Source organism: Geospiza fortis, unplaced genomic scaffold (genome assembly GCF_000277835.1).
Source record: "Geospiza fortis unplaced genomic scaffold, GeoFor_1.0 scaffold422, whole genome shotgun sequence".
NCBI classification, from domain to species: Eukaryota; Metazoa; Chordata; class Aves; order Passeriformes; family Thraupidae; genus Geospiza; species Geospiza fortis.
In genome coordinates, this window is record NW_005054545.1 from 527,368 (window position 1) to 539,754 (window position 12,387).

Here is a 12,387-nt window from a genome sequence, read left to right on the forward strand (position 1 = left end):
GGAGGAGCAGGGGCTGCATTTAACAGGTTCACCTAATGCTGTCATTTAGAGCTGAGGTTAATTGGAAGGGTCTCAGCTTGCCAGAGCAGCAGCTCCAGGGCTGTTTTTGCTGGAGCTGGATCAGACCCAGCTGCAGCTCCAGTTCCAAAGGCCAACAGGGCTCTCACACACCTCTGCTTACACCCCAAGGCCACTTCCAAACTTATTTTAAATGCAGAACTCATCTGAGAGTTCCCTTCCAACTCAGAGTATTCTGTGATTTTGTGACTCAGAAGTGGCGAAATCCCAGCTGGACTTCAAAGGCCTAAAAGTCATTCAAGGTCAGGTTGGACAGGGCTTGGAGCAGCCTGGGCGGGTGGAAGGTGTCCTTGCCCATGTCCCTTCCAACCCAGAAACATTCTGTGACTCTCACCTGAGCCCCACCAGCCTCCCCATGGTGTTTGTGGTGCAGAGGATGAGGCATGTTCCAGGGCTGATCAATCATCCAGCAGGAGGGAAGAGGCACAGGACTCTGCCCTGAGGCTTGGTTCCAAAAGCAGCCACATTAACTCATTCCTGCCCCTCCATGACCAAAATCCTGCCAGCACCAGCAGCTCCAAAGGCTTTGTAACTCTCACTCTTCTACAGCAGCTGCAGAAGGATTGCTGGGAAACAAAACCATTGCAACCATTTCCATCTGACCTCCATTGGTTCCTTTCCCAGGACCGTCCTGCAGCAGCTTCAACTTCACCTTTCCCAAAAATGGCATTCCAAAACAAACCACACCAACAACACTGAGAGCTGACCTCTGCCTCTCCAACACCAGGCTGTGACCCACACCCTGCCATTCCCACTCCTGCTTCACTCCCAGTTTCCCACTGGGAAACACCTGTAAGGCACAGCAGCAGTGAGGCGAACAAGAGCATCCCGAGAGAGACCAACCCCAGACCAGCTCCTGGCTCTCCACAGCCGCGGACAGGGCTCACCTTCTTCAGCCTGCCCGTCTTGGTGCCCACGAAGACCACGCTGTAGCCGTTGTAGACGTAGGAAGCCACGGAGGTCATGCGGTCGCGGCTGGAGGTGAAGAGGGTCACCCCCTCCACGGGCACCGAGCCCCCCAGGGGCTGGTTGATGTCCAGCCCACAGAAGTTGTCATCGATGGGGACTGGCTGGAAAGACAAGGTTTGGGGCAGCTGTGAGTGAAACAGAGCCCAGGGTGGCCCCACACATTCAGGGTGGTGTGGAGGGTGCTGGGGGCAGGGTTGGGGCCACCAATGTGTCACCCCCTGCCAGCTCCAGCCACCTTCCCCAGGGCTCCTGCAGCTTCCAGAGCCCGGGTTTGGGAGTGACAAAGACTCCCAGGAAGCTGCACACTTCATTCTGCCTTAACACCATCCCTTCCCTCATTGTCATCCCACTGTAGGATGACAGCATGGATTAAAGGGAAGAGTGCTGTGATTTTAGGGAAACTGAGGGACAGACGGGCTGATCCTACTCCACAAACGGGTGTTCCATTGGGGCAGGGATTGAACCCGGCTCTCGAGGGCCGCCACAGCCCACACCCAGCGCATCCTTACCGCTTTGGTGCACTGCACGTCCTTGCCCAGCAGCCAGTTGAGCTCCAGGTTGCCCTCGCCCTGGTAGCAGGACTGCAGGCGCTCCTTGATGTGGGCGTTGATGGTGCGGATGGGGAATGCGCAGAGCGCCGAGTCGTCGGGCGGCTGGTGGTACTGCTTCTGCCCCTTGGAGAAGATGGCAAAGAGCACGTCCTCCTGTGCTGTGATGTTGAGGGCCCTGGCCAGCACCTCCCCGGGCTTGGCCAGGTAGGCGGCCTGCAGCAGGCGGTACTCGGTGTCACCTCTGACACAGCCGAAGGGCAGCGACACGTACGAGTGGAACTTGGGGTCGTCCTTGCACAGGCGGACGATGCGCGAGGTGTAGAAGAGGTCGCTGGCGGAGTTGATGGAGACGCCCTCGGGGGTCTCCGGCTGCACCGTCAGGAAATACACGAAGTTCCCACTGGCGAAGCCGTAGATGTAAAAAATGTCAAAGTGCGAAACCAGGGCCAGCGTGTCCGAGGGGATTTTGATGAGGGACGAGACAAAGTCGCTGTGGAGCTCGTAATCCAACATCGCCGAGGACTCCGGGTCCCGGGGCAGCTTGCGGCTGGACAGGGTGGGGAAATAATCCTGCTTGCCATCCACGGCCGTGCCGATGAAGAGCTTCCCGTCCTCGCCCTCGGAGCGCACGATCACCCCGTACATGGTGCCCGTCTTGTTGACGCTGGACAGGTAATGCTCCTTCTTGTGCGAGGGCTCCACCAGGATGAAGAGGTCGTCGAGGCGCAGCAGCTTGCAGACGCCCTGGTAGAGGCTGCCGCAGGCCAGCACTCGGAGTAGTCGATGATGAGCAGCTTGTTGACGTTGTTGGTGAGCGTCAGGACCTCGCTGCAGGGCTGCACGATGAGGGGAGGGTAGCAGGATTTGTTGTCCTCCTCGGGACCGGTTTTGTGAGCCACCAGGATGGTCAGGTTCCCCGAGAGCTTGTAGACCCTGTTGATGGCCCCCACGTAGACGGCGCCGGTGCCCCGGTGCACCGTCAGGTGGTTGAACGTCCAGTCCCGGTTCTCCGAGTGGAAAGTGTTGAAGGAGGCATTGCTGGACACGTTCCTGGAGAGCAATGCCAGGAGGAGGCAGAGCAGAGCCACTGAGCAGCTGTCAGAGTCCAGTAGCCGAGGCCAGGTCCTCCTCTGATCCATCCTGGGAAAGGCGAGCTCCGTGTCCCCCGCGCGTGTCCTGAGCCCCGGCAACGTCCCTCACATGGTTCTGTGGAGAGAAGAACCACCCAGAGCCAAGGATTAGATCCCGTGTGCCCTGCAGATAAAATTCAAAGGAAGCTTTCTAATTACACAGTCCTTGAGATAAAGGGAGGATGTCTCTAAGCACAGCGAGAATTAAGCGAGTCCATAACTTAGTGGAGAACAGTTCAGGCTTGATGCTTTGCCACTTGTTTCAGCCCCTGCATCTTAATTTGTGGTGGGGTTTGGCTGTTTAGAACATGCTCTGCTCAGACAGGGAGGGGAGAATCAGCTCCAGCCCAAGACAAAGCCTGCAGCTCACAGCCCCAACCACCCATCTGCAATCTTGGCTGAAAGGATGTCTCCTGCAGGGTGTGTTGCTGGAAGCAGCAGAGGAAATGAGAGCTGTTCTTTACCTTTAAACCCTCTCTGATTTAATTTGGGAACCTGAGGAAGAAGCCTCGTGCAGGCAAGCTCATTGAGCACACACCGAAGGCGCTGACATCTCCCCTCAAACCCTCCCCAGAGCCGCAAGTGCCTCTCAAGCAGGTGCTTTTTAGGCAGGAGCTCCTTCACAAGGTACTTTCCTGCCAAAAAGCAGCTGCCACCAAGGTGGGAGCACATGGTTAGATCAGCCACCAAAGCCTGCCAGCAGGAGAGACACCACCAGTCTAGAGCAGCTGGCTTGACCTGCCCACGGAGGTGTCTGAGTGCGAGAAAACCACCACAAAGTTCTCCTTTATCCCAAATTACGCGTTCCTGACGTGCTCCAGGCTGGGCAGGCAAAGGCACGGCTCCAGAGAATCCTCCCCCACCTCGGGGTCACCCCAGCCCTGGCAGGGGGTGGCCCTGGATGAGATTCAAGGTCCCTTCCAACCCAAACCATCCCCATGGAGGAGGCCAAACACCTGGGGAGTTAAACACCAGCAGAATGGATGATTTTAACTCTCACCATTAATACCATTTGATCATTAATTTTCCCTCTCTTTCTTTCTTTTTTCTTTTTCTTTTTTTTTTTTTTTTCTGAAGGGAGTTTTAAAATACAGCCTCAGAAGCAATCTGCAGCTATTAGTAACGCAAGGTGAAAGAGAGAGTAAATTCAGGGACACAATATAAACCCAAGCAGCTGAAAGGCCTCAATTAGGCTGAAAGGAGTTATCTGGTATTTAAATAATTATTAGATTGAAGGAATAATCACAGGTCTGAGCCGATTTTTTCCCCCACTGTCATCCTAATGGAGACTATAATATTATTATTCAAATGCCCATGATTCTCATTGAGGGGGGAAGAAAAAAGGGCTCATTTAATCTCCATGTGACAGGGCTTCAGCAGGCACCATTAGTAATTTCTCTCATTTCAGCTGTCACTCACTCACGGGCACCACAGTTTGTCATTAGTGGCATTTTGTGCAGACCCCCAAAAAAAAAAAAAAAAAAAAAAAGAAAATTAAAGCCAAAACAACAAGAGAATCTCCTGTGGCCAATGACGGCTCAAAGGCACAATTCTGATGTCACCAGTGTGGCAGCTGTGTTTGCCTGGTGCTGAGGGGGCTTTTCTTTGGGGGTGGGGTGGCTCTGGTGAGCAGTGATTTACACTCAGCCCGGCTGGGCCCTCACCCATCACCCCTGCTCCCTCAGCTCCTGGTTTTGGGATATTTCACCCCTCTGGGTGTGCCCCAGCACCCCCAGGACACAGCGAACACCCCCAGTGCCTCACTGACCCCACATCCTCACCCATCCCCATCCTCAGCCCCACAAGCTTTTCCCTGCCTGTCCTTTCTCTGTCCCCGTGCCTCCCCCTGCCCAGAGGCCCCCAGGGTCCCCAGGCACTCACAGGGAGGAGCAGATTGGGCCATAAATCCCACGCTGGCTTTGTGGGGGCTGTGATCCTGAACAGACCCTCCTGAGGAATGACAGAACCAGCCAGGAGGGGCAGGGGGGCCGGGATTGCTCTGGAAGCTGGGGGTGCTTCTGCCCTTTTTGCTGTTTACAGCCCCATGAGGTTCACGGCTGTGAATGGGGGAATGACCTCCCTGGGGGTCACCAGGCTGTGACACCCCTGCACTGCCCCCGGGGTCACCAGGAGGGCAGGCTGACAAACCACAGGCAGGACAAACCCTCTGTCACAGCCCTCTTGCACCAGCCTGAGCCTTTCCCCTCCTGCTGGCTCCATTCTGGGTCTGGGAATGAGGGAAAAGCCCCAGGTTTGGCCATTTCCCTGCAGCAAGAGGGATCGCAGATGCTGGGCCCTCGTCCCTCCTGCAGCACGATGGGAATTTTCCTGTGAAACCTTTCCAGGCACTGAAGCTGCTGCAGTGATTGATCCCCTCCAAGGAGTGACACTCAGCACACATTTGTCAGCTGTGGAGGAAGACTTTGCCATAATTAATGAGGTTTGGGTTTAATTAGGCAAAAAGTCCGAGCCAAAGTGTCTGATGGAAGCTTCTCCAAGCCCTGGGATGTTTCCAGCGTGGATCAGAGGCCTGGATGCTCAGTGCTGCCTCTTTGGCCAGGCCACCACAGCCAGAGGAGCCCAAGAGCCTGACCCCAAGGGAAATTACTGGCACCTTGGTGTGAATAACTGGAATTCTGTAACACAGAGCCACGAGGATGCCTGCTACCACATCCTCTTGGGCCTTTTCATTTACTATTTTGACTCCAACAAGAATAAGAACAAGTAGTAAATCACCAGTGAGGAGCTTGGTGAGGTTTCTCCAGAGGTTTCCCCACAGGGATGACAAATAACAAGCTTTTCCTAAAACACAACCTGAACCCTTTGGACCAAACTCCAGGCTCCTGGCTGGCCCTGTGCTGGCAGCCAGGGCAGGGCCCGTGCCAGGAGCTGTGTCCCCCCTTCCCAGGGCTGCTCCTTCCCAGGGCTGGCATCCACAGCCCTCTGAGAAAGAGTTAAGAGGGCAAAGCACAGCATTGTGATTATTGCTTCCTCCAGGCCTGGGACAAGGAAGAGGAGGGGAAGAACAGAGCCCAGCCACGAAAAGGCATTTCCCTGATAACAAACAACATCACAGGAATTATGCACAAAATTCGTCCGGAGCCCAGATATTTGTTTACACAGCACACACTGTGCAAAGCTCTCCCCTCCACCTCCCTCCTGTGCACACACATCCCAAGGGGTCCAGAGGAACAGAGAACCCAGGGGGGGCCCTGCCCTGAGCCCCAGGTTTGGAGCTGCAGATTGCAGGACAAGGACACAGCACATCCAGTGCCACCCCCGGCGCTCCCCAGGTTTGCTGGACAGGCCTGGACAAGCTGTGCTCCTCAGTGCCCATCCCCAGGGGGATCCAGAGCTGTAGGAGCATCGGGGGTAGCACGGTCGGGATGGATGGAGACCAGAGATCTCTGAAGCCAGCTCGTGGAATTTGGGGTTTATTGCAAAGGGCCTGGGGCAGGGCCCTGCTGGGAGCTGCCAGCCACAGCTCAGAGCAGGCTGAGAGAAGAGAGGGGCAGAGAGGATGAGAGGGTAAGAGAATAAGAGGGTAAGAGAGCGAAGCTCTCATTACAATACAATAAAGAATCATTACATTACCATACCGTGTTACATTTTAAACCCTAAAAACTCCTCTTTGGGCCCCTTCTGCCAAGCTCGGACCCTTGGACCTGCCTGCCCGCACTGGCTGCCTTGAAGTCTGACACCAAGGGGAAATTTAACACTTCTGAGGTTTGGTGGCTGCTTTAGTCGAGTTTGGGGAGGCTGGGGTTGAGCCAGACCTGTGTAAACAGGTCACCGGTGCTGGTTGATGTTGAGAGAGCAAAGTTGGACGGAGAGCTGTGATGTGTAACAGCCTCCTGCTGCAGGCCCAGCTGTTAGCGCCATCACTGCAGCGCTGCTCTCTAAAGAGTCCTCAAGGACCCCCAGAAACAGAATCCACAACCCCTCCAGGCAATCTAGGTCAGTTTTACGTGCCTCAGAAAGTGCTTTTTCTGGTTTCCTACCTGAGTCCTGATGGACTGAGCTTTACCCACCTCCCCACCGGTGCACCTGAGCATCCTTTGATTACTCATGGGCTTCGTTCCCAACAAAATGGAATTTAATGGCTGCTGACCTTCGGTGCAAGCAGATTAAACGATGCAATGATTTGCCCAAGGCTAAGCAAAAGGTCCCAGTGGCAAGGCAGGGAGTTTTATCTCCCGAGCCCCAGCCCCGTGTCCCCAGGTGACATCCAGCTGCAGTTTATTACCAGGGAATGTTACAGAGCAGCACGAGGGAGGATCACAGCGAGCTGCAGGAGGAAAACAAGCAGCAGCTCCTGCTGGCCTCACTCCAAGCACACCACAGGCAAGTGAAGAGCCCCAGCTCCAAATTAAATGGGTCCCCAGGCGCTCCATTAAACAGAGATGGTGCAGCAGAGCTCCTGGGCTGTGCCAGCCCCGTGCAGCGAGCGCCGGGCGTGATCCTGGCTGCATTCACACAGCAAGGCAGGACAGGGGGCATTGGGCACAGCTGCTGCTCGGGGGCTGAGCCCCCAAAACAGCCCTGGGTCACTCTCAGCCAGAGGGGCTGGGGTGTGGGGACCTCTGGGCATGGCTGGTGCAGCTCCCTGACCCTCCAGAATGGGTTTATCTCCTGAGATCAGCACCAAGCTGGGTTTATCTCCCAGGATCAGCACCAAGCTGGGTTTATCTCCCAGGATCAGCACCAACTCGGGTTTATCTCCTGAGATTGGCACCCAGCAGGGTTTATCTCCTGGAATCAGCACCAAACTGGGTTTATCTCCCAGGATCAGCACCCAGCAGGGTTTATCTCCTGAGATCAGCACCAAGCTGGGTTTATCTCCCAGGATCAGCACCAAGCTGGGTTTATCTCCTGAGATCAGCACCAAACTGGGTTTATCTCCCAGGATCAGCACCCAGCAGGGTTTATCTCCTGAGATCAGCACCAAGCTGGGTTTATCTCCCAGGATCAGCACCAAGCTGGGTTTATCTCCTGAGATCAGCACCAAGCTGGGTTTATCTCCCAGGATCAGCACCAACTCGGGTTTATCTCCTGAGATCAGCACCAAGCTGGGTTTATCTCCTGAGATCAGCACCAAGCTGGGTTTATCTCCCAGGATCAGCACCAACTCGGGTTTATCTCCTGAGATCAGCACCAAGTTGATCTGGGGTCTAGGGACTCCCAGGGGGACAGGGCCCCCAGCCTCATGGCCTGAGGTCCAGGCAAGGACCCCAAAGCCTGCAGCCACCTCCCCTCCGTGCCACCAGCAGCTGAACATCAGCTCCTCTCCCAGAGCGTTGGGACATCACTGTCTGCTTGAGAAAGTGGCTCCTTCACACTCGTGTGCTCCCTGCTCCTCTGCCCTGCTTTTCAATTTCAGAGCTCTGGCAGGTCTCTGATTAATTCAAGCCTGTTTAATAACCCTTCTGTTTAGATGAAACGAGCTGTCTTGTTTTCTTTATTTTTAACACTAACTCTCGTTTCTTTGCTAAGGATCTCTGTCATTTAAAAACTTCTCTCTCTCCAGCCAAGCTGAGACTGAGATGGAGAAAGCAGCTGCTGACGTCCACATCTGACATCAGCCACAAGGTCTGAGGCTAAAGAGGGGCTGGACACTTTGATGGATGAGATATCCTGAGCAAAATCAGGAGCTCCACAGATCCCTGTGCAGCTCAGAGCTCAGGGAGAGCACAAACAGCAGCACTGTGGGGACAATGGGGGTGACAGGAGGGGAGAATTGGGAGCTGCAGCACCCACCCAGGGAGGGTCACCGTGTTTCTGCCTGTGGGGGTGGAAAATATCCCATAAAAGCCCCTGGAAGCTGCTGGGGCTGTGTCCCACACTGTGCCCCTGGCGTGGCAATCGATTGGCCATGGGCTGCTGCAGCTGCTCCCAGCCCTGAATAACTGCCCTGGTCATTCTTATTGTTATAAGAATAACCTAGGCAGTTAGGAAAGCACCCAGAGCCTCTCCCTGCTCTGTGGCACCTTCCCTTGTCCCCTGCTCTGCTGTGACATCCTCACCCCACATCTCCTGAGGCCACTGCCCAGCCTGGCCCTTTCCCTGCCCGTCCCACCCAGAGCCCCAGGAGCAGCAATTCCCAGGAATTCCCTCAGGACACCCTGGGCTGCCTCCTGCCTCCCTGCAGCTCAAAGCTGCACTTGTCTGGAGAGCAACTGAGTCACTTCCTCCCACTGCTGCCTGTGGGACAGGCTCCAGCGCTGCCGGAAAACAATAAATCCTTCAGGACGTGTGAGGCCATAATTCACAGGGACGCAGCCAGCCTGCCTGCCCCGGGAGCCCTCAGCACCCCTGCATTCAGCTCTGCCCAGGGACGTGCCCCAGCCCCATCCCAGCTGTCCCCAAATCCCCAGGGCACTGCTTGGATGGAGCAGCAATGGGATCAGAGCCACGCTGTAACTCCTGAGGGGACACAGCACCGAGGTGGGTCAAGAACTGAGCACAAAAACTCCATAAAATGCACAGAGGATCCCACAGGGAGAGAAGCCACAGCTGAGTTTGTGGCAGGGCTCCTTTGGCAAACCCAGGGACACATCACAAAAAGAGTTTCCTCCAAAAACGCAACAAAACATCTCGTGAGGGCCAGGGCACCACTCTCAGCTGGTTCAGTTTTACAAATCCCCCCTTTACAACCACAAACTGCTCCTCCAGATCCCCAGAACATTCCCACAGAGCTCGAGGACTGGGGGGGCAAAGCCAAACTCAACAACTGGAGCTGTCTCTGGCCCAAAACCTGTGGAACTTCCACCAAAACCACCCAGCTGAGATGGCTGGTCAAAAAGAACCTCCCAGATCTGAGGAAAATCGGTGATTTTGGAAAATCCAGGAGCACTGGGTGCTGCTCCCTTTGTCTTTTTCAAAGCCAGAAGCAAAGACCAACTGAGTTACTTTAAGGATCACAAGACTTTGAAGCAAATGATCCCACACAGATGAGAACAAACGCAATGACAAGGAAATTAATGTGAGATCCCCCTCAGTAACACGATGGCTAAAGCAGATAATCTGCCCAAGTGTCATGTTTATAATGGGAATTTGCAGAGAATGAGGCAGGAATTCGCAGGCATGAACAAACGAGCCAATATTCTGCTTCTTCTCATGTTAAAATTTTGCAGTTTGGGATAAAAATAATGGTGTTTTTTATAAATCTTGGGAGAAGAAGGAAATTAAGCCAAAATTGTTTTGTTTCCAATAGATCTTTGCAGCTCAGAGGGTGTGGGAGCAGGTTCTGCTGGGACAGGTGAGCTGCCCAAAGCTGCCAGCAGGACTCACCCAGGGAGACCATTCCTTTATAAGAGTCAATTCAATCTCATTTCAATGAGATTGAGACACATAGCTCATTGGTGCAGGCCTGTGAGGCAGTGAATGGTTAAAATCCAACACACTCAGAAGTGAAATCCCCCTCTGCAAGGTCCCTGCAATTCCCCCCAGCCAGTCCCTCCTGAGGCCAAACCTCCCCGTGACCCAGCACCCTGGGCTTGGCCAACTTTAATTTATTTTTTTTTTAACCAAGTTATACAACCCCCTTGGAAGTCCTCACAAGAGCCTCTGCTGTTGTTTCTCCCTGGGAGTTTGTTCTGGCACTGCTGAGCTGAGCCCAACCTCGGCCCCGGGGAATCCATCCAACGGGACCGACTTGTCCCTGTCACCCAGAACTTGTCCCTGTCACCCAGAACTTGTCCCTGGCACACAATTCCTGCCCTGAAAAGCAGAGTTACACAAGCCCTTGCAGCAGCACCTCACTCTGGCCCGGGGACACGCCGGGGGATGCTGCCTCTCTCTCCTCTCCCCCCGAGCCCGGCGAGTTTGGCCCGAGCTCCTCGGTTGCTGTGAGATTTCTAAAGGCAGTCTGGACCTGTCAGCACTGAGCAGCCTCCGAACACAATTCCTGCTCCAGGAGGCTCCTCAGCTGCCAGTGGGGCCAAGCACTCCAGGAGAGGGCTGGTCCTCGCTGCTGCTGGGATTAACTCCTCCAGAGCTGCCAGGAAATTCCTCAGCAGGGACAGAGAGAAGCTGCAGTGCCCCCTGCTCTGCCACAGCACCTCCCAGCCGAGCTCATTGCTCATTTCCATCTGGCCCTCCCAGCTCCAGTCCCACAAGATATGATGCCTCTGATGTTAAATTCACTTGGAAATCCAGAGGGGCAGACAGCAAAAGTCAGGGGTTTTGGAAGGTTTAAGGGAAACACAAGGTTCCTCATCGCAAGGTGGAGTTTGAAAAGCTCTCACTGGCAGTTTGCTTGCTCTGGGTTTATCATGGAGTTACAGAATGTTTTGGGTTGGAAGGGACCTGAAATACCCAGTTCCAAGGCCTGCCATGGGCAGGGACACCTTCCACTGTCCCAGGTTACACCAAGACATCCAGCCTGGCCTTGGACACTCCAGGGAAGGGACCTTTGAGGTCCTTTCCAACCCAGACCATTCCACAGGTCTCTGTTTTGACTTCAGAGCAGATTTCAGAGCTGTGAAATGACATATTTGAAGCACCAGAATAACCAAGGCACTTAGGAAAGCTCCAGGCACAGCTCCCTTTTCCTCCCCACCTCTTCACACTTCCATTAAAAATCAAAAGGAAATTCGCAGGCTATTTTTTTTTGTTGTTGTTCAAATAACATTCCAGGCTGTGACATAAGCCAGCAACGACAGGAAATATGATCATGAGGGCAGAGCTCCATCCTCTGCTCCTGTCACTGTGACTTTTTGGGGACTTGGCAGATGAGTGAGCAGAGGAGACAGCCGGCGTGTTTTATGGAGTTGAACTGTAACATCCCTGTTCCTCAGCCAGCTCCCTGCTCCCCTGCTCTGACACCAATAAATCTGCCCAGCCACGGGGAACAAAGCTCTTCACACGAGCTGCCCACACGTGAACACCTCACATTTGGCTACCTGGGCAAGCACCCAGCCCCTGGGCTCTGCTGTGTGTAAATGTTCCCCAAAAATTGGGAAAATTACAATTTCAGAGCCATCACCTGGGGGGGTTGAACCCTGCCACCAACACACTCACAGTCACCACAGCTTCCCAAGTGCCAATTCCCAGAATCCCAGCCGCCCATCCTGAGGGGAAATGGCCACTTTGGTCTCAAAGGGAACCCTGCCAAGGCAAACCCCGAGAGCCCAGAAATCCACACAAATCCAAACAGCTCAAAGCCTCCTTTGAGCGCTGTCCAGGCATCAACCTCAAAAGCACAGACTCACTTTTCAGACGCTCATTCCCAGGTGAACAAACCAAAGCAGGGAGACTCAGGAACACCTGGAAAACACCTCCAGAGTTCTGCCCTTCCCTCAGCAGGACCGGCACACCGGGGATGGCCACGGGCTCTGGCTGATGGCAGAGCCTCCCGGAGCAAGAACTGCCCATAAATCTCCTGCAGGAATCTGTTCCCAGGCTGGAAATGACAGGAGGAACTCCTTCCATGCTGAGTCAGGGAGTGACGGGGCCGCGGTGGCCGCGCTTCCTCCGGCACAGCCAGCGCTGCCCCGCGGCTTTCCTGTCCTCCTGAGCCTCCCCAGGCGGGGAAACGGGGCTCCAGAGCGCGGCACTGCGGGGGTTAAACTGCTGCTGTGCAGATCCTGTGTCGGAGCCACACAGGGAAATGAGCAGTTTGCTCCAACCTGTGCTGTACAGCAGGAACGGCCTCGCCA

The 12,387-nt window shown here is 54.7% G+C and overlaps 1 protein-coding gene across 1 annotated transcript in view; it reads right to left on the minus strand.

Annotated features, from left to right (window-relative positions):
- The window catches only part of PLXNA2 (plexin A2), a 137,533-nt gene that overhangs the window by 114,460 nt on the left and 10,686 nt on the right, over nucleotides 1-12,387 (minus strand). The window contains 3 exon segments of the mRNA XM_005429368.2: nucleotides 966-1,148; nucleotides 1,557-2,368; nucleotides 2,371-2,804. Coding sequence (XP_005429425.1) covers nucleotides 966-1,148; nucleotides 1,557-2,368; nucleotides 2,371-2,737 — 1,362 coding nt within the window. The 5' untranslated portion in view covers nucleotides 2,738-2,804.